The 22,114-nt window shown below is 42.2% G+C and overlaps 2 protein-coding genes across 2 annotated transcripts; one reads left to right on the top strand and one right to left on the bottom strand.

The window, feature by feature from the left end:
- The first annotated feature begins 39 nt into the window (after positions 1–39).
- Positions 40–7,903, top strand: LOC128735212 (uncharacterized). The gene is made up of 3 exons (XM_053829704.1): positions 40–127; positions 217–890; positions 7,781–7,903. Exons 1-3 carry the CDS (start codon positions 40–42, stop codon positions 7,901–7,903), a joined length of 885 nt encoding a protein of 294 aa, XP_053685679.1.
- A 78-nt stretch (positions 7,904–7,981) lies between these two features.
- On the bottom strand, positions 7,982–20,214 carry LOC128733892 (C2 domain-containing protein 3). The gene is made up of 5 exons (XM_053827745.1): positions 19,407–20,214; positions 17,644–19,217; positions 9,432–10,203; positions 9,167–9,373; positions 7,982–9,108 (listed from the first exon to the last, which is right to left on the bottom strand). The coding sequence occupies exons 1-5, from the start codon at positions 20,106–20,108 to the stop codon at positions 8,221–8,223; spliced, it is 4,143 nt and encodes a 1,380-aa protein (XP_053683720.1). The 5' UTR covers positions 20,109–20,214; the 3' UTR covers positions 7,982–8,220.
- Positions 20,215–22,114: the final 1,900 nt, after the last annotated feature.

The following is a 22,114-nucleotide window of genomic DNA, read 5'->3' as shown; positions in this document are numbered from 1 at the left end:
TGAATACGGGCAGCTTTTGCACAGTGACATAAGTTTAACATGGTTGATAACCAAGATTTTAAACGGTTGTTGGAACGAGAAGGCAGAAAAGAGTATCAGCTGATTTTGAGCAGATGTAACGAATTCGGTATGATTCAAGGAAAACTTATACGTTGATTGAAAAAATACTGATATCTCTCTCTCTCAAAGTTGAAATAATGATTATTTAAATTTTAGGTTTCGAATACGTAGTCAACCGACCACCACAGGCAAGGATATGTTTCGGATCTACAATCGAACGGGAAGCTGTGCCACTGCAAGGCCCGGCAAAAAGTCCCATCATGCGACGTACCATGAGCGAACCGTCGGGAGAGAATTTGGCTCCGGGATCGTACAACATTACCTACTATGATGGTGCTTCCCATCCAATCCTCAAGAGCTCAGCATATAGAACCCGAGGTCATGGTCCTCTCTCGTTCAGCACCGCCCGCTTCAAGTATGACGAAGTCAGTCACAGTCCTGGCATGGGTGAGTATGATCCGAACAAAGCACCGCCAGTTAAACCAGCGAAGAAACCATTCGGAGCCAGCGTACCACGCTGGCGTGAAATTGCATATCCGGCAGTGCCCGGCCCGGGCACTTACACCGCGAAAAATCGACGAAACATTCGAACGCACTCATTTGGTGGAAAAATCAAAATTATCCCAGCTACCTGTACCGTCTGCAAGACGGAGAATTTCGATAAGTGTCACGGATGCAATGGCACACCGGAGGTGGACTACTGGAAGCATTTTAAAACCGACCGAAGTCTGTGCCGACGCTGTATGGAAAAAGAGATCGACGACACGAAGTATCGATCCAAAACCAAATCGGTGATGTTTCAACGGTTGGCTAAACTACGGGAGTATAAGGTGAGTTCCGGAAGCTATCATTTTCTCTATAATAATTGAAAACTTTGAACGGTTTGAATGTGTGACTAATGTGTTAACTTGATGAAATTTTGCCACTTTTGCCCCGTCTCTGGGCAGTCTGGGCAACAGTTAGATAGCATGTCTTAACTAAAAGACAAATTAGTCAAAAATAACCGACAAGTCGCTGCAGAACTTTTTAATCTTGCGTTTTTAGCAACGTTTCATAATCTAATTTTTTCGCCACGTGCCGACAATCTTCATGTCTTTAAATTCTCCTCGGGCGGTGTACGGACATGGTCAGAGCTCTCAAAAACCTTTACATTGACAAAGGAGTCTTGTGGTGCCTATTACAAGGATTTTCAACCGGTCGCTTCGTAAGGATCTATTTATTTCGTAAAGATTTAAACTACCTATGAGTATCACTAGCGAAACATTAAGTTGACTGAGTTTACATCGGCATTTACAAAAGCTTCTGAACCGTCTGGATTTCATTACAGATTGGCTATATCCTGTTTTTTGAACGAAAGTGGATGGTATTTTCCATTCCGCCAGCAAAATCATATGTTCGAAACAACTCGTTCGAAACAAGTCAAACGAAATTAAGATCCATCGGAATACAGAATGAGAGTGCTCATATCTAACAGATCGCACTGGGTGCGTTGTGGTGAACTCTGCTTCGTTTTGTACTTTTTGTATTCTATCTGGCATACCAAAAGGTAGCGTGCTCGGACCAATCCTCTTCAACATCTTCGTAAACTTGTACTTAAGTACTTATTTCATTCCTCAATTGGTCTCCGTCTTACATGGGCAGGTAAACTTAATTCCTCCAATTCATCCGGTTCATGACGGTTCGATAGGACTTTACGGTCGATGGTATCAAATGCAGCTTTGAAATCGATTAACAGATGGGGTCATGGTATTTACGGCCTTCTTGGAGGATCAGCGCGTAGCATAAATATCCGTCATTAATCGTTCTGAAAACGTCCTTCAAAGTTATTTGCAATTAGGGAGAGTTAGCGGAAGATGATTTGGGACAGCACCTTGCAGGCGGCATCGCGCCACGGAACGGTGATCGTACGATAGGCCTCACAGTTTTGCTGTTAACTTGGTAGATAACTCCAACATTGAACATTGTACATTGAAATTGCGTATGAATTTTATATGCTACGGTATAATGGGTTCATAAGGTTCGCTCCGAAGCCATCCTTCCCAGTCGATTTATTATTCTCCAGTTGCATGATGGCATTTTTAATGTAGCCTATCGTTGAAGATGGCACTTCTGATATGTTTATCGCGCGGTTGAAAATGGTTTCCCCGCCACCGTGGTCTACTGAGCGCCATTAAGGTATTCTTCGGAGTGCTGCTCCGGACCTTCTACGAGCGAAGGTCAGTAAGATTGGGAAAAAAATAAATGATCGTTGCAGCTAATCGTCGAAACTATTTTCACAATTTAATTTCATTATCAATTGATTATCAATTAGATGCTTGCATCTACTGCGAACTGCCCGCTATTTCCCAGACAATTTGCCGTGATGTGCCTTGGTGGAATGAAACGCTCCTTCGTTGAGAAGCTAGAGATTTATTCGACATGACTAAGATCACGGGCAATTGGGATGCCCTAGAGCATCCTTCACTAAATACAACGCAGAGCTTCGCAAAACCAAAATTCTAATTTTAAGAACAATTTTTGATTTCAACACCGATTTCAAGTCCAATATTAAGTCTGCTTTCAAGTAAGCGTGTAGGGCGCTATATCTCTGCATATTAGCGTTGATAGGAGGAAATGCTTATCAACTTAGGGACTATATTGGCTTGTTTCATTATCCCTGATTTTTGATTTCAGGTATAATAAATTCAAATTTGTCACGAGGTTTTCGAGTCACTTTAAATCATGCATAATATTTTTAGATATAATTATGGTTGATTGTGTAGTACCGTTACCATTATACTAAATTTATAAAAATATGTGATCTTCATTTTCGTGGTACTGGCTTTACAAGAAACATATTTTGTATTACGGTTTTTTGTAAATATTATAGGACAAGAGTGAACAGAATCATCACGCTATGGGAAATGAATGATGCGCGGTAGAAAGGTTAAAATAGTAATGCGCATATAAAAAATCAAGAAAGCAAGGGCCAGAAGTCAGACACGGACAAAAAAGGAGACGACTGGATACGATGACTATGACATGACAATTCACCGACAAAAATCTCGAGCTTAACTCAGGCAAATTAGGTCCCCTTGGTCCGAGGAACGACGTTCAATTGACACGCTATGGTTAGTTCGGCTGGCTTAGCTTGTACGGTTAACTCGCGAGTAGGGCCGAGAACCAATTAGCAATACGCTGCAGCCCATCAACTCGCTAAAAAAATATTAAGTCTGCTTTGAAGTATAATTTCAATTACAATTGGAAATTAAATACAATTTCAATTTTGAACTGTGATTTAAGTCCAATCCAATTCAAGTCCAATCCCAAATCCAATTTTAAAACTAGTTTGAACAAATCAAATTCAATTCCATTGTTAAGTCCAATTATAAGTTAAATGATGATGGAAAACTCCAAAGAAAATTCGGAAAATTATGTTCTGTTCGATTGAAATTTTTTTAAATATTGGTTTTCTTGTTTGTCAAAACAAAAAAAGAAAAAGAAGCAAAAAAGCAAAAATGATACAGATGAAGAAAAAAACGGAAAAGGGCACAAAGAAAAGAGGAAAAACGCGATAGGAAAAGAAAAACTGGCATGTAAGAAAGCAAACCGGAAGACAGGAACGTGACAGAATGGGAGAGAAAACGGGACATAAAGACAAAAAGAAAGGAAAGACACGGGAGAGAAAAGGACGGGGAACGAGGCAGAACAAGAGCAGACTGGACAGAGAAAGAACGGATGACAAAAGTAGAAAAACCACAAAGAAAAAAAGGATAAACTGGGTAAAAAAGAAGAAAAAAGGGACACAAAGGAAGAAAAAACGGGAAAGAAAACACGGGACCAGAAAAATAGAGAAACAAGAATGGAAAAAGAAGCAAAATGGGACAGAAAAAGAAAAAAATGGAGAAAAAATGAACGATAAAAAGGATGAAACGAAAAAGAAAAATAGAACGGAACAGAAAAAGAGTAAAAACAGGACAGAACAGAAAAGACGAAAACGGAAAAACTAATACAAAAGGAGTTGAAACGAGAAGAGAGACGAAAACTGGGCTCGAAAAAAGAGGACATAAGTCGAAAAGGGTCAGAAAATTACAAAAAATGAGACAAGAAATAAGGAAAAATGAACCTGAAAACGAGGAAAACCGCAAGCAAAAAGACGAAAAACGGAACAGTGAAAAAAAGGGAGAAAACCGGGAAGGGAAAAGAAGAGAAGAGCAACACAGAAAGAGGAAACAGCGGGCAGAAAAAGAAAAAGCTAGATAAAAAAAGGAAAAACAAGACAAGAAAGGGATGACGAACAGGAAAACATGGAAAACCAAATTTGAAAAGAAGAGTAGGGTAAAAGAAAAAAGAAAACCGATAGAGGAAATGAAAAACGGGAAGATAACAAACGGGATATAAGAGAAGAAAGGTGTGACAGAAACTGGGAAATTAAGTCAGAAAAAAAGCAACAAATAAAAACAGGATAAAGGTATTAGAGAAAAAGATAAACAGGGAGAAAAGAAATAAAAGAGAACAGAGGGATCCAAAAAAACAGAAAAGAGGTGACAAAGTCAAGGAAAACGGAGCACCAAATAGAAGGAAAATGGAACAGACGAAGACGAAAAACGAGAAACAAAGGAGATTAAGAGATAGAAAAAAACAAAAACTAGACATGAAGAAAAGAAAAAAGGAAAAAGAAAAAAGGCGAAGAACGGGAAAGAAAGTAATGAAAAACGAATGAAAAGATTTCATTCATCAGGAACAACAGGAAATTAAAATTAGAAAAAAATGGGATAGCAAATGAAGAAAAACCGAACATTGAAACAGGAAGCATGGGACAGAAAAAAGGAAAACGAGACAAAAAAGGAAAACGGAAGGAAAGTAAGAGCAAAAACTAAGAAAACAGTACAAAAAGTGGAAAAACGAGACAGAACAGAGAAAAACGGAACAGAAAAGTGGTAAAACGTGTGAGAATAAGACGAAAATTGAAAATTTTGATTTCCAGTAAAACTTTGTGTCTAGTTTTTAATTTATTATGTCCGGTTTGTAGTAAAACTTCAAGTTCAAATTACTCTGAATTGAAGTCTAATTAATTGACCAATACAACTTGAATTCCAATTTCAAGTCCAATTTTTATTTCAATTTAAGGTTCAATTTAGAGCTTAATTCCAAATCCAATTTTAAGGAAAATTTCAAGTCCAATCTCGAATAAATACTTCAAGTTTAAATCTAGTTTCAGGTCTAATTCCAAGTAAAACTTCCAGTCCAAATTACTCTAAATTTGAATCTAATTTTAGGTCCAACTTACAATTCAATATAAAGTAAAACCTCAACCCCAAATTAGTCTAAATTAAAGTCTAATTTAGTGTCCTATGCCAATTTGGAGTCCAATTTCAACTCTGATTTCTAGTCCAGTTCCAAATCTATTCTATAGTCCAACTAGCTGACCCGACAAACTTCGTATTGCCACAAATTAAACTGTGTTGTACATAAATCGTGAATCTCGGATGACCTTTGTCACAATCTCGAGTTTTGCAAGTTTCTGAGGAGTTCATGGGTGTTTCAATATACAAACTTTTCTCACAGTAAAGTAGAAAATAACTCCCCCCATCGCTCAGCCTGATAAAATAAAGCGGATAGCATTTAAATATTCGCCATCACTACAAACCATTTCGCCGAATACCATTTTGTGGAACACCAATTCTCGGTTGACCATAACGCGGAATATAGAATTTCGCAGAATACCATTTCGCGAAAAACCTTACGCGGGATGTACCATTTCACGGAAAATCTTTTCGTAGAAAGTACCATTTCGCAGGGATGACCCAACTGAAGGAAAGTAAAAGAGGTCAGTAGATCTAGGAAAATAAATAAACCTAGGTAGAGGTGATCTCTACGGAAGGGTGCCCCCCGCAGTGGCCGGCTCTTCCGACGGCAGGTCTAATGTTATTATTGATAGTTTTTAGTGGTCTTGTTGTTGATTAATGTTTTATGTTTTATGTTGCTTGATTAGTTCTCGAGTTATGAGGAAATTTGTATTTCATTTGTATAGGAGCCCCCCCCCCTCCTAAAGTGGAGAGAGGTTTCTATTCACCATAGAAAAAATTCTTGTCTCCAAAAACACCCACATGTCAAATTTTGTTCCATTTGCTTGATTAGTTCTCGAGTTATGCAGAAATTTGTATTTCATTTGTATGGGAACCCCCCTCTTACTGGGGGAGGGGCCTCTAACCATCATAAGAACCTTCCCTGGCCCCAAAAACCCCTACATGCAAATTTTCACGCCGATCGGTTCAGTAGTTTTCGATTCTATAAGGAACAAACGGGCAGACAGACAGAAATCCATTTTTATAGGTATAGATTTGTATGGGAGCCCCCCCTCTTAGTGGGGGGAGGGATTTCTAACCATCATGAGAACCTTCCCTGGCACCAAATGCAAATTTTCACGCCGATCGGTTTAGCAGTTTTCGATTCTATAAGCAACATAGGGACAGACAGACAGAAATCCATTTTTATAGGTATAGATTTCAATTTTGATTTTAAATCCAATTGCACCTGAAAGTCCGAAGTTTCCAGTCTAAACATTGTTCTGAAATGCCACGTGCCCCACATTTTTATATGTCTGGGCACGCCAGCGCACAGAACTGAGGCCTTGTTGAGGCAGACACAAGTTTATCGACAAATGAATTTTTGGTCGCCTTAAAGTGGCTTATCGGTTCATCGGTGATTTGGTCCAACCACAAAACAAATTTTGTAGGCATAGATCGACTTACCCGCAATCGCGTTTTGCAGAATTCAACGACGCATCGACTTTTTTTACAAACATAACAATTATCAACATTCAATACACCTTCGGTGCTCACCCCATATGGGTGGAAAATGGAAGGCTGCGATAAAAAGCATGCAGAAGCACCTGATCGAAAGCACTACTTAGTCCATCTGGGATCAACTGTTTTGAGCCAAACCAAAGCCTGGTTGAATTCCCGGCGCATTTACTTGTTTTTCATCATCATTCGATTCTTAAGAACCTCTGACTTCACCATTGGATAAACACTCCACTTGCTTCCTGAGCCTGACGTAAGCCCCATCTTGACCGTTAACAAGGAAGTCAACTGTTCCATTCAGAGTACGAAAGTGTTAGTTAGAGAAGATAAGAAAAATGTGCGAAATTAACTTTCGTTTTCTCTCCGTTATACAGAATTCGAATAAACTTGAGGTTAGATTTAATCAATCTAATCTATAGTCAGTCAATTTGATCCTGGTGTGTGTTAGAACTAATACCAAGCACACAAGACAAAATGTGTATTGATTTTTACTATATATAATACTGTATAATAAATATAAGAATATACAACTCAAATATTAAATCGACCATACCAATTCAGCACCATTTACCGTCACATCAAACATCATTTGATCAATAATGTATTTTCGAACCATCACAACAGTACCATCTGTTCCTATATTTACCTATGATTACAAAACGTGATACTTCAGACTCTCGGGTATGAACTTATGGCCAAAATTATAGCGCCTTATTTCGCTCCTGTTCCAATCGATTCCAATCGATTGATGCAAAAAAGTCGTGGATATGTTTGATAACGGCCGCTCAAAAGTTCAGCAGTTTTATTGAATGTTTAAATCTTCGTACTTGCAAAGCGCTCCCCATAATGGTTACCAAAAACATAGTTTCACGATTGAGCCTTGATTTTGAATCGACTTAAAATATTTAACTCGACAACCCTCTGTTTACTTCCAGCGCATCCGACATTGTTCCTTCTACCACAAGCACGACAAAACAACGGCCGCAATTCAGTTTGTAAGTAATCGAGATTTAAAACGAAAATTCAGAGTGGAAAACTATCTTGCGATGTTCGAATAAATACTTTCATTCTAATCAACATTAGCATTCTTTTACGTCTATTCTATCGATTAACCTAACCACGTTCAGTACTGCAACTTTTATTGTTCTCTATGCTGCCTTAATAATATGCGAATATTCCGGATTAGACTATCGCAACAACGGTTAAACATACGTGTAGGTCCCAGCGCAGTGGGAGGGTGTACAAAATCGGTAAAACTTGCGAGTCATAATCCGCGGAAAATGGTCGTAAAAGCATAATGCGAATACACTTACTAACTACTACCATGTGTGGAAGATTAAATAAAGTTGATAGGGTATGTATAAAATGTGCGAACTTACTTATCGTTGACCTTCATTGGTTCCCCTTCTGGTGCTTCGCGCTGGTTTTGCTGCTGCTGCTGCTCGGTGGATTCGTTCACGTCAGCTTTGGTTGCATTATTCTCGCCGGCTGGGTCGCTGCTGCTGCTGCAGCTGCTGCCGCTAGCTTCCGAAATAGTCGTACGCTGCAGGGCGGACGAAATGAGCTTTACTTTATCGCCGCCTGCGGCGGTGGAATCTTCACTCATATCGGCATCGGCGCTCGTTCCAGCCGGAGAATCCGAACTATCAGGCAAGTTTGCGTACGGGTTGCTCACCGGCGTAGACTCCGAGGTGGACATTACGGATGGGTTGAGCAAATTTTTCAAAATGTTGGGATTAATTAGCGTGTCCCAATCGTGCTTTTGAAGTAGTTTTTCCAGCACCGCTTGGTCGATAGCAGCTGCTGCAGCCTTTTGCTGCTTACTACTGCGATCTGAGCATCCCGTGAGACTGCGTTTCGGGTTACCGGTTCTCTCCGAAGACATCGAATAGGACGAAGTGTTAGTCGTCATCGTTGGTGCAGCCCCATTCGGATGCTGGCTGTTACGCTTCTGACCGGATGTATCTTCCAACGGATCGACCCAGTCTTCATCGTCTGCTTCGTCGGCTTCCGTGTTGAGATCACGCTCAAATTCATCATCCGGATCGACATTTTCGTCACCGGTCACATCAAAGAGGCGAGCCTTTAAGCGTTGGGTTATCTCTTCCAACTCGGTAAACTTGCGCTTCAAAGCACGACTCAGCGAAGTGTTACCGGCATCTATCCCGACGCAATCCACATCAATCGACAGTGGAATTTGGAAATTGACACTTTCGTCAAGACTTTTGTAATGCGTTACATTCTCTTGTGGAGTTATGTTTACCTGAAATGAACATAGATTTTCAAAAACTGAAACAAATATTGGATATTTAAATTCTTACCTTGATTTGACCATTGCAACGACCAGAGAAGTCCATAATGTTGTACCATCCGAGAATACAGGGCATACCGTTTAGAAAAACACTCAGATCCACAGCGGTGAAACCGACCACCGCGTCCTCCATCGGTGCCGGTAACAAACGACACTTGGCTAAGTCACTGTTATTAACCGCCTTACGCCACACTTTTAAAATGAAACGCTTTTCATCCTATAAAATATTAAGTCAAAACATTTAAAAATCTCAAATCGTACAAAATAGAACTCACATTAGTCATCAAATCCACCGGCAGCATCACTTCGAACTTCTTCTGCCAGCTCGGATTCGAACAATTTTCAACGACGGCCGTCGTATAGACAATACCTTCGTGAGATTTTACGGTGTTCGGCGTACCGGGCTGCAGATTGTATCCCTCGAACGTTACGTAGGCGCTCGGTTCTACCTCCAGTCGCTGAGCACCACCCGGTGCTGCAGAGCTGCCAGTCCCCGGGGTTCGATTCTTGTTACGTTTGCTGTATTTTTTGCTAACATTCAATTTGGGTAAATTCACCGCTTGCTCAATATCGATGCAAACTTTAAACAGTTTATCGCCCACGGGGAGCGGTTTCTCTTGCGATGGTTCCGCAATGGCTGCCGATTCCGTCGTTGATGTTGTCAGTAAGCCGGAATCTAACGCAACGGCAGACGTCTGTGCAAGCGCGCGCTGTAAGTTCTCCAATAGGTCGGACGTCTGCCGCATTTGAGGCCGGTTGGCTTGCGAGTGCGGTGAAGCTGGGGTAAGCTTTTCGGCAAAGTTTTGATCGTAACACGGTGCGGTACTGCGTTCCGATGATATTGGCAAACGTTGAGCGAGATTTTCGATGAAAGCGGAAAGCATGTTGGCAACCTCGGACTTCTGGTTGCCACTGTTGGAAGTGTTAACGGGGTGGTATTGTTCGCGACTACGTTGGTCCGACGTAGCGGTTGACGGTGTCACCATGTTTTCCGATGGTGGTGGAGCGTCCGTTTGGACGGAGGATGATACTTGCGAGACAGGGTGACTGAAAGCGGAGAAAGGAAATAAAAAATATTTTCAAAATTGTTATTAACTTTATTTTTGTTAGTCAGTGTGCACTGGAGATTCTTGGCCAAATGCAGCCGGGCTCCCCGGGCATTCCATGTTGCGCATTAGTTCATCCCCGAGGGTCCGGAGTATCACTTAACCTTTATTAGTAAAGATAATCCCAACGATTGTATTGTAAATAAACATATTATATAGGAAGAAGGAAGCGTTTGACGTTTCATCCCTTCCGACAAACTGATTGCCTCTGTCGTTTGAACTCGTGCGTCGACAAAGGATCAAACTTATTCCACGTGACCTACGCTGTTATCAAAGATGCATGTAGGGAATAATCACCAAATCTAGGAAAACAACCATTCATGCGACGCAATTATTATTGCAATCATTAGTGATTTTATCTAGTGCACATAATTAATTTTATTCTCACTGTCGATCATCATTCCATTCATACTTTTATTCACTGTTCCCATAGAGATTCATGTTCTTTGTGTGTAGCATGGGCTTAGGGGATGAAAGTTACCAATTTAATGACAATAGAATCGACCGAGCACTTCATGAAAAATATGTTTCTTAAGCTGATTCATCTTATCAACGCAAATATACAGAGATATAGCACCTTGCACGTTTGATGTTGTTATCAAAGCTCCTAGTGAAAAACTGCAATTTTTGTTTAAAATCGATTCCATTGTGTTCAATGCCTCTAAACTCTCCTCAGATTATCTATTCAGCAGAGTAAGTTCGCTTTTTCAAGAAAATAATCCATTGCGTTTAACACCGACCAATTGAGGATCGTATGGAAAATTATCCAGGCATTAGGTCTCTATGTTTTGGTCTTAAAGTCTTTGAAATAATATTATTTCGAAAATTCATAACTCTGAACCCAGCACCGTGGAATATATATTTTTAGCAAATAAGTTTAATGCTGAAAAAAAAGCATAGTTTGAAGTAAAATTGATTCGATAATTTGGAGCTTCTCTAATGCTAATCGAAACGAAAGAAGCTTGAAAGGCAGAAGAAGCATGAAATATAGCTCTGACTCTCCCAAGCCCCTGCCTAGCGCCTCCTCGTAGATTTAAGTCAAACGATTATACGATCGATGGTCAAACCTGGAAATACCTTATGTACATACTGGAGCAGGAGGCAGGCATACTGAGCTAGGAGGTGCGAATCTGTCTATGTGTGTGGAATCTACCTTAGACCCAACAGTGAACCGGATAGATACATTGCACATTCCAACTGTGTACAGCAAATCGTAGGTAAAGCAACCTCCAACAATTGCGTGTTAGTAGTCGGTGACTATAATCTACCTCTCTTGACATTGTCTTACGATCTCGATGTGGATTCTTTTATAGCGTTAAATACCTCCTCTGAACACGAACTTGTTTTCACCGAATATATGATTGCTAGTGGATTACAGCAAATATGCAACGTACGTAACACGAACGATAGGATTCTAGGATTCTTCTCGATTTTACCTTCCGACCGTCACCATAACCCGCTCGTTCTTCGCTTAACTGTACAATATCCATCGCAGAATCTACATAGAATATCGACAGGTCGTGATCTTGACTTCAACCGCTGTAACTATGAAGCCGTTATCGCTGAAGTAGGCTTATTGAATTGGGATGAACTTCTTTACGATGCAGATACCAACACAGCAGTTAACACTTTCTATGAAGTGATGTTTAGAATTGTTAGCAGATACACGTCTTTTCGCAGGACCTGCAGTCAATGCTCGCACAATCAACCGCGGTGGAACGCCGCACTTCGAAACCGTCGTAATGTCCTTCGCAAGGCGTAATCGCACCGTGGAAAATAGGCTTACCTTGTAACCGTTGGTTACAATTTATATTTTAGCTCCGCCAAAATCCAAAATGTTGTCCCTAGTTGCTCAGTTTATTCCTATTTCCTAAGTCCACCTCTGAGCAAACTTTGACAGAAGGAGTGGTAGCTCTAAGTCTTTGGATGCAGAGGCCACTCACGGAGGAAAGTTTACTCAAAAGTAGATGTTTTGTAAAAGCATCCCTCTCCGGGAGAGCTGTCAACGAGGTGGGTGATAACCTTCCAAGTCTGCGGACGGATGGATGATTCACTTTGGAAAGCTTTATCGAGAGGCAGATGGCGGTTTGAGTGATAGCACGCCAAGCCTGGCGCGGTTTGCGTCCTGGGCGGAGTGGTCATTCTAACTAGTACGCTTTTACTGAATTCACCACTGCCACTCACAGCAATATAGCTGATATCACTCCAAGCCTGGCGCGGTTTGCGTCTTGGCGGAGTGGTCACCAATATTTGTACGCTCACAGATACAAAGGGAAAGACGAATCTGGCATTCAAAGCCGCGGTGCAAAATCACAAGAAGGGTTGCCATTACAATAGGGCATTGTTGACGTTCGGGAAAATTTCGTTCCCGAACCTCAACTGACAGATCCTTTAAAAGGCTCAGCTGTTATGCTGAAAGAATTTTATTCTGTCGTAACAGCGAACGACAGTAAGTCGCGTAAAAAGTTTTTATTTTACTTAAAAATAATAGTGGTGCAAAGTGAAGAATAGAGAATAAAAGTCTTTCTTAGTAAAAAGTAGTGTTCTGAAAGGTAAAGAAAGGAGAATTATGATACAATTGTGTCATTCGTGTAAAAGAAGAAAAGTCAATTATTTAAAACCTATTGTTATGATAAAATGTGTATAAAACTTACGGCTAATTAAAACGTTTGTATTATAGTGCTAAGAAAAGTAAAAAGCGACGACACAACAGAAACTACAGTTAAAAGTTATAAAAAGATAAATGAAAAGGTAAATTCTATGTACAATGTAAAACTATGTATAAACTATGTATTGCTGGTGTGCTGGTGTTGTGTAGGCTTAAAATTAATACGGAAAGTGGCTAATATCCCTCGGCAGGTCCTAGAGGGACCTTTTTATCTTGGTTCCAGATACATTCTACCAAAGGCGACGTTTGAACCGGAAGGTTATTTCGGAGTGCTTGTTCCGGCGAACAATACCTCATCCGGTACCTCTGTTGAGGACAGTTCTGTTCCGGCCCACAATACGTCAGCCATTGCCTCGGTGGAGGATAGTGTTCGTTCCGGCTAACAATACGTCAGCCATTGCCTCTGTTGAGGATAGTCTTTGTTTTGGCCAACAATACGTCAGCCATAGCCTCTGTAGAGGACACCGTTTGTTCCAGTAATCAATACATCCGCCATTGTGGCGATAGACCATAGATGCCATTGCTACGCGAGGCCAGCGTAGGCGGTGGTAGGCTGATCAGGGATCGGCATTTGCTGAAAAGGACCGTTCGTGAAACCAGCGCTACGCCGGCGAGCGTAGGAGATGATACGCCGATCAGGGATCGGCATTTGCTGAAAATTCAACGCTTCCTGGTCGTGAAACGACCTGTACAAAAATAGCCATCCGTAACACCAGCACGATAAGTAAATAGATTTAAGCCAAAACTTAGTAATTAAGAGGAAACTGACGAGTGTACGGGAGGGAAATAAACAGAAAAATTCTAATTCAATCTGTATTCCTCAAGACACAGAGATAGCTCCATTTTGCACCATTTCGTGAATCTGCTTAGTTCAACTCGAAAGGAGTTAGTTGTTTGTCGTTTTGCTAATCGGGGTTTAAGGTTCACTTTAGTATAGCGTTTTGAGCCAATAGCCTGGATTGGCCTGTAATAATCTTTCTTCTGGTGTTGCATCGATTGAAGATTCGCATTTCTTTGTTCCCTATCAGTGTACCGCGAGTCAGTGGTGAGTTGCAGTTTAGCCGGTGTTTGCCACCCGAACCTTCACTATCCCTCCTCCCTCACCACCACACCGCTGAGCAGCTCTGGACAAGTTACCAGTTACCAAGTAACAAAGTAAAAGTAACAACCTTTCGAAGGCTCAAGGCAGTTTACGACGAATGCGTATCATCTTCTTTCCGTGAGTATATCTTTCGTATTGAAGATGAGGTTAAGTCGGATCCTACTTCTTTCTGGCGCTTTTTCAAGAACAGAACAAATGTTCAGACAATACCGGGGGAAATGTCTTTCGATGGTAATACGAGGTTCCGTCGAACTTTCCGCCGCTTTTTTTAAATCAGTCTACAGCGTTCACTCTCCACCTGTTTCCCCGGAGTTGTTGAATTCTCTGTCATCGTACGATATACACATGCTACGTCCGACATTTACCGCAGTTCAGGTTACCAACTCGCTGAAGTCACTTGACTCGTCCAAAGGTCCAGGATCAGACAGACTACCTCCCATATTTATTGGTCGATGCACCGATGTGCTTGGACCACCACTTACTTACTTACTTAATCAGCCCCAGGCCGTGGTTTCCTCTGCTGTACGAAGAAGTCGTCTCTATTCCACTCGGTCCATGGCCGCAATACGCCAGCCACGTAGTCTGCGTAGGGTCCGCAGGTCGCCTTCCATTTGATCGATCCATCTTGCTCGCTGCGCGCTCCGCCGTCTCGTTATTGAGAACTTTTTTAACCGGGCTGTCGTCCGACATCCTCACGACATGCCCAGCCCATCGCAGGCGACCGATTTTTGCGGTGTGAGCGATGGGTGGTTCCCTAAGCAGCTGATGCAATTCATGGTTCATTCGCCTCCTCCACGTTCCGTCGGAACTCCGCCGTACATGGTGCGCAACACCTTCCGTTCGAAAACCCTAAGGCGCGTTGGTCTAATCAGCGTCTTGTAGATTGTTAACTTCGTGCGGTGGCGAATTTAGTTCGATCGCAGCGTCCTACGGAGTCCAAAGTAGGCACGATTTCCTGCCATAAGGCGTCTTTTTATTTCTCTGCTGGTGTCATTGTCTGCGGTAACCAGTGAGCCCAGATACACGAACTCTTCTACCATTTCGATTTCATCACCGTCTAAATGAATCCGGGGAGGCAGGTCAGCATTCACTTCTCTAGAAACTCTTCCTTTCATGTATTTTGTTTTCGATACATTAAGAACCAGTCCAATTTGTTTGGCTTCAACTTTCAGTCCGATGTACGTTTCCGCCATCCTCTCAAAGGTACGTGTAATGTCAACGTCAGCGAAACCAAGAAGCTGGACGGACTTCGTGCCACTCATGTCTATCCCCGCTCAGACTGTGATGTGTTTGGACCACCAGTCTGCCGCATTTTCAACCTTTCGCTATCGGAGAACGTCTTTCCGGAAGCATGGAAGCTGTCTACCGTTACGTCTATTTTAAAAGCCAGAAATGCCCACGACGTTAAAAATTACCGACCGATTTCGATTCTCTATTGTCTGGTAAAAACACTCGAACTTTGATTCACGAGAAATTGCATTCTGCTGTAAAATCGCTGTTCCACCACGAATCTTATGGCATATACCAGCACTCTCAACTCTAGCTTAAAGAAGCGCTATCAAGTAGACAGCATTTACGTGGATTTTGCTAAAGCATTCAATAAGGTGCCCCACGAATTAACACCGAAAAAGTTGGAAAAGCTTGGTTTTCCTCACTGGCTCATCTCATGGTTGCACTCATACCTATCGGACAGATCGGACCTATCGGACAGATCCGATTTCTTACTTGCTAAACGCTCTTCGCCCTAAGGAAACTCCTCCTTCTCGAGGTAGTTCCTCACGCTGTCCGTCGAGCTTCTCTCTCACGCATACATTTTGGCCCGTGGCTTTAGTACCGAACATTTCAGCGCTCCATTGTTTACCTTAGTCGGCAAAAATGCAACGGCGCATTTGTTTTGGAAACTGTTCGTTGCCGCAGGTTAAGAAACATGCGCGTTCGTTCACCTAGATTGTAGTGCAAACGCGACGTTTTTTTTTTCATTTAAGTATTTTGCCCTACCAGCGCCGTCGCTCGATCGAGTCACCGACCGGCGCGGGTAATCGAATTGAATGTTAAATTTATGTTCTGAGCTGTCCGGGGTTGATTCATCCGGGTTCAGCCAGATAAAAATGCGTGCCTGCATCGTTATGGGGAAATGAGGGTCGCTTCACGCTGTACAAGTCAGGACACCTTATCATGCAAGCCAGATCACTCGCATCGAAAGGGTTCAACGCTGTTTCGTTCGTTTCGCACTTCGACGACTGCCCTGGAATGAACCACAGAGATTGTCGCCTTACGAACAGCGATGCCTACTGACTGATAAGGCTGGAGCCTTTGCACCAGCGACGCATATACCTGCAAAGAATGTTTGCCTTTGATATATTGACCAACCGGATTGACTGCCAAGATCTTCTACGACTGGCAAACTTTTTCGTTCCAGCGCGTAGCTCTCGCCAACATTTGTTATTCCTAGCTGTTAGACATAGAACAGTGTTTGGTCTAAACCATCCGCTGGAGAAGTGTTTTAGTCTGCTGAATACATCTATTTAGATGTGTTTGATTTTCATGTTAGTAGACACCGTTTTAAAAGTAGTGTAAGACAATTAATTTAGATATATGTTTCAGTCTGTACAGTATCCACTAAAGACGCAGTAAATAAATATAAAACAGAAGCATTGAGTTATCCAGTGAAGGCCCGTAGATGATCGCATATTTGCTTATTATGAATAGCCACGAAGCACCGGTTAGTTGGTTTCGAGGTACGATGCTGGCCTAACAAGCCAGTCGTCGTATATTCGAATATCGGCTAGACGATGCTGCTAGATAGTCAGTAAAATTGTTGCACTAGCCCCGTAACTGGTCCTGTACTCTAATAACCGGCTGTGAAATCTGTCGATAAAGAAGCGTCAAGTCTTAGAAAGACGTTTAAGCCCAAGGCTTTGCTAAGTTTTTTTTTGTAAGCCGCGAAGTTAAACGACGAATCGTAGCCCCGAATCGGGCTTTCTACGGATTACGTAGCCAGCTGAAGTCCCATAGTTTGCAAATTCGCACAAAAATGGCGGTCTATAGAACACTAATTCTCAAGGTGATCCTTGTCGGACATGAATCATGGACGCTAAAAGAAGCTGACCGACGAGTGCTTGAGTTTTCTGCGATTAATATTTGGTGGTAAAATGGAAAACGGTGTATGGCGCACGGCGTATGAACCACGAGTTGTATCAAGTATACAATATACTAACATGCTGATATAGTGAAGGTAGTACAATCTGGTCGGCTGCGGTGGGGTGGGCACGTGACCAGAATGCCCAATGAAAGAGTAGCCAACACTATTTTCAATAGAGAACAAGAAAGAGGCCGTTGATTTCGTAGCAGACCCCGCAACCTATGGATGTACACTATTGAGGACTATGCACGGCCAGCTGGTGTTCAAGGAGATTGGAAACGGTAGCCCAGGACCGACAGTACTGAAGGACCATCATTTGTTCGGCGCCGGATCCATCGCGGACCGTCGCCAATAAAGTAAGGAAGCAACCAATTGACAAAATTACTACCCAGTACTACCCAGTATAACAGTATAACAAACAAAGACGTAGTCCTACGTCAAAAGATTAGTAATTACGCCATTTGCTTACCTCTTCTGCTCCGGCTCCGGTACGGTTGGACGGTGCCCCATCACCGGGGCATCCCCGGAAGTGTGCGCCAGTCCCCGTGACAGCTTGAAGTATTCGATCTGATTTTCCGTCCCGATTGCGAGCACGGCTTGCAGCTGACCGCACGGGTCGGCAGCCAGCGGTGAGCCGATCCCACTCCAGCCGTCGATCGAGATTACCGGCAGTTTGGCACGACTCAAATGATCCGCTAGCTGTGCGTCACGAAATGCAATGTAGAACTGATGCAGCGGCAGTCGCGTGACACCAACCAGCTTTTCCGCAACGCCCGGAGTTTTCTGCCACAGCTCCACTAGCATATGTTGGTTTTTCGTTCTTTGGAGGAAGGCGGTGTCCGCCAAAACCGGGAAAGTTATCAGGTAATTAAAAGATTTACGATCTTGACCGAGTTCGGTTGTGAGAATTGGAGGGTCTTCCGACCAGAATCCATGAGCAACCAGAAAGTATCCGCCGGTGGGTAGGGACGGGGCGTCCTTTAGCTGTCCTAAATGAAGCACACCATGTAAGAGTTTTTTCGTCATTTCTTGGGTGTCTTCGTGTGTGTCCATTGCTTTAGGACCACGATCGGGTGAAGTTTCTTGATCCTTTAGTGGGTTATTCAGCCCAGCAGCGGGTGCTTGATGAGATGATCCTTGGTGCACAGGTAAATTGTTCGTATTGTTTTCTCCACCCGTGTTTCCTTCATCCTGCGTGCAAGTTCTGGGAAGACAATCAAAATAAGATCGCGTGGAAAGCATTCTGTGACATTCAGTGGGTGGTGGCCTAAAAGCCCAACATGGTTGTGGATGATTAATTTCACTTTCACTGGAACTAGAACTGCTGATCGTCACGTTTTCTTTATCCACTAGAACAGCATCAATAAGTTCTTTGCCGAAATGTAATCCTCGGGATCCAAGTTCCAAACGGATGGTCAGCATTCCGAGTGAAATATCATCAGAAGCTAACCTGACGGGACACCTCTTGTAACAGGCAAACCTGTTTTTCACCAATTCTTCTATCTTGATTGTGGAAGATCCTAAAAAGGCTTCTTTCGTTGATCCTCTTTGATGAAAGGAAGTTTGATTCGTTATATAAACCATAAACTCGAACTGTAAGTTTCCGTAATTCTTCGGAATGACCAGTTTAGTCATTGCTTTTGCATTGAAAGTAACTTCACCACACTCGGACACCGAAAGGGATCGAAGCGTAACTTTTGACCCTACATTCTGTGGAGAGGGAATCTTCACCTTCACTAAAAACGTCGCATCCGCGAGCGATGACTGTCTCGTTTTATGGAACAGCTCCTTCAGACCGGCCTTGGTGAATTTGAGGGTCTCAACGACCATCCGTGCCGAGTTTACAATTCGTAAATACTCCGCTTTCTTGGGTACCGATGCGGTATCGAATCTGTTCAGTGCGTCCATCATACTCTCGGTCGGTGAGATAGAGCATATCTCGCTGAGCGGCTCATCCTCGGAACCCGATAGGTCTTTACCCAGAAGGTAGTTGAGCACCTTGTCGCGAGATTTGCTTTCCAGAGAGCGAAACGTTTTCGGAGGCTGTAATCGTAGAAAGGGAAAAAATCTTAGGTTTTCGTCAACGAATAGTTCCAGTTCTTTTTGAAAAGAATTAAATTCAGACTGGTGGCTTGAGTTTCGTGTGAGAGCAATCAATAATCATGACGTAAGAAAGTACTTCGTTTAATTTAAAAGCAAATCTAAAACATAATCCTAAAAAGCCTTACTCACCTGCTTCCGCTCGTTGCTTTCATGCAACACCACCGGATCTCCCTTGATTGCTAATTCAACGCCAACGTCCCGTTCCGGAACCAACGGCGCCGTTCGCTTTCTGCAGTCCTGCACCATACTAATCTTCTCACCGTTATCCTTCGTCACACGTTCCCTCACGTAATCTTCAAATTTCAGACAAAAGTCCACACTAATCTCCCCCAAACTAAACCGTCGCTGGCTATAGATTTCCCCCCTGCCGGTAGCTTCAACCGACGACCGACCACTATCGTTACGAAAATTCACAATTTTTCCCGGAATAGCAATCGAGCCCGTTCCGATCAGACTATTCGTTCGGCTAGAAATCAACCGCACCTGGACGGGTTCCGCGGCACGTAGATAGTTTCGAAACAGTTCTTCACTGGTTAGGATTTCGAACTGCACCGTCGAACTGGAACGAGCCTTTCCCTGCTCCCAGTGCAGTACAGCAGCGGAGCCAAGCAACTGTTCCTGTTGACCCCACCAGAGCACCCGTACCTCTACGGCCGGATAACTTTTAGCACTTTTCCACCGTATTCCGTCCGTCGCGGATAGACGTATTTCTAGCGTTCCGCGTCGACGGCCATTCACGTTCGGCGGAAGAGTCAAAGCTTTTTTCTGCTGCAGCTGTTGTTGAGGTTTTATCGTTTGCACCTTACTAGCTATATCAATGCTGGAGTACATAGCTCAACGAATGCTAGCATGATTGTTCGAGTTCTCGGTAACACACAAAGAGATTTTGCACAGAATTTAACTCTATCGAAAGGTTTAGGTAGAAAATCAGCTAGGGATTTAACATTTTATGAAAATGAATGGAATGACACTGAAAAGAGAAGTGAAAACAAAACCATTTATGACTGGTCGATAAAGCAGTTTCGGAGTTAGAAATGAAATTGAACCGGTTTTAAAACAAACGAGCAGGCAATTTGCCACATGAGTTCATTATAAGCAGATTTCAGTTTAAGGTCCGCTTAAATATTACGTAACGCCAAAAATGCCATTTTTACGAGCCCTCATTGCTATTAAATCTTGATTATTTATTTAATATATTTAATAAATTTAATAAATTTAATATATTTAATAAAATTTATTTAAACATATTTAATGAATTTGAAGTGATTCGTTCCGTAACATTAACGCAAACATTAACTTCGTGTTGGTCGAGCCGTTGTCAAGTTTGCTTTCGAACAGCGTCTCGACTTGATAAGAAACTTTCCGTTGCGTATTTGAACATTCTCCCTGAAGCTTGTGAAAACTACAGACGGTAGATAATCTACAGACGCGCAAAGAGAAAAATTACCAATTCGGCAACACTTTTTTTTTGTTTATATTATTTAAACAGTTTTGGCAACCAGTCAGAATTGGATCAATCTTCCTATAATCAGCAGTAAGTTGCGTGAATCACCTGGTATGTTCCATGGAAGTTCGCGAATTACGACGCATATTTTGCAAAGTGAACAAGCCAATTGAATTTTTTAAAGCATTATATGATATATCAAAGGTAATTAATCCATATGTTTTTAGTAAATCAATAGTTAAAGTTTTAACATCTCAGGTAGATTACAAAACTTAGTCTTCCCTGCCTATACGAAACACAAGTTTGTTTACTTTGCTCATTTGGTGTCTCGTTTTGACGGTTCGATTGGTGTTTTATGCCACGCTCTTTGCGCGTCTGTAGATTATCTACCGTCTGTAGTGAAAACTGCGAAGCCACAATCCCAAGGGGTTTCCAGCAAGGCGTATCCGTGCGTTGTAACCAGAGATTACTTTTGTAATCATAAAACAGTGCGTAAAACAACCATAAATATGGTTGAAACTACATTTTTATTCTCCGTGTGGGTTTATCACTTGTAATTCGTTCCACTTGTTTGCGGAAACCGGAAATACCCGACTTTTCCGAAGCAGGAAAATGATAGCAGTTCTTTACAACATATATTTTTGCAATTTTTTACTTCTGGGTCTTGCGAATAAGTAATCAAAACAAACCCCACAACACTGTCAAACCTGGAACGAAAAAAACGCACTGACATCTGCGTGCAATGCTTTCTTTAGCTGATTTGCAAAATTGAATAATGTTAACATTTTTACCACAGACTAACAGACGTAACACTTCGAACAAATTTTCTAACAAAACATCGTTTCGTTGACACCCCTAAAACTTGGAAAAAACACTAGCATCACCTGGAGCAGTCTTCGCGCTACGCAGAGTAAGTTGCTATAAATTTAGCAATGCTATAAATTTACTTGTATAATATCTTACATCAGCGCCAGCGCAGGCGAGCGGCGTTCTCGCGCAGCGACTGTTGTTTGAGTCTTGGCTTAAACGAAAATTTGAAATGATCGTTTTTATTGACGATGGAATGAGGCTTCAGTGTTACGTCTGTTAGTCTGTGTTTTTACATTCGAACAACAAACAATTATGAATGTATCCATAGTAACTCCGTCAGGACGAACTCGACGCTCCTGCAATGAATGTCAAAAGATTGTGCCCACTTGTACTCAATATCCGCCATTATCGCTCGTGGAAAGCTGGATACTTATCCTATAGGTACCTGCCAGGGCTGATAGCCAAAGAGGCACTCCAAAAAAGTGATTTTAGTGACTAAATGAACAGAAATAGTGTCCAAAAAGTGACCATATACAGATACAAAAAGTGACTGACAAGTGACCAAATGGAGCAAATTTTAAAT

Source organism: Sabethes cyaneus, chromosome 2 (assembly GCF_943734655.1).
Source record: "Sabethes cyaneus chromosome 2, idSabCyanKW18_F2, whole genome shotgun sequence".
Lineage (NCBI taxonomy): Eukaryota > Metazoa > Arthropoda > Insecta > Diptera > Culicidae > Sabethes > Sabethes cyaneus.
This window is presented reverse-complemented; position numbering and strand designations above follow the sequence as displayed.

Excerpts from the sequence above, each read along its gene's own strand:
- LOC128735212 (XM_053829704.1), top strand. The coding sequence starts at position 40 with ATGGTTGATAACCAAGATTTTAAACGGTTGTTGGAACGAGAAGGCAGA. Across the intron at positions 128-216 it reads GAGCAGATGTAACGAATTCG|GTTTCGAATACGTAGTCAAC; the intron begins GTATGATTCAAG and ends TTTAAATTTTAG. Across the intron at positions 891-7,780 it reads CTAAACTACGGGAGTATAAG|CGCATCCGACATTGTTCCTT; the intron begins GTGAGTTCCGGA and ends GTTTACTTCCAG.
- LOC128733892 (XM_053827745.1), bottom strand. The coding sequence starts at position 20,108 with ATGTACTCCAGCATTGATATAGCTAGTAAGGTGCAAACGATAAAACCT. Across the intron at positions 19,218-19,406 it reads AAAGCAACGAGCGGAAGCAG|CCTCCGAAAACGTTTCGCTC; the intron begins GTGAGTAAGGCT and ends CTACGATTACAG. Across the intron at positions 9,374-9,431 it reads CGGTGGATTTGATGACTAAT|GATGAAAAGCGTTTCATTTT; the intron begins GTGAGTTCTATT and ends AATATTTTATAG.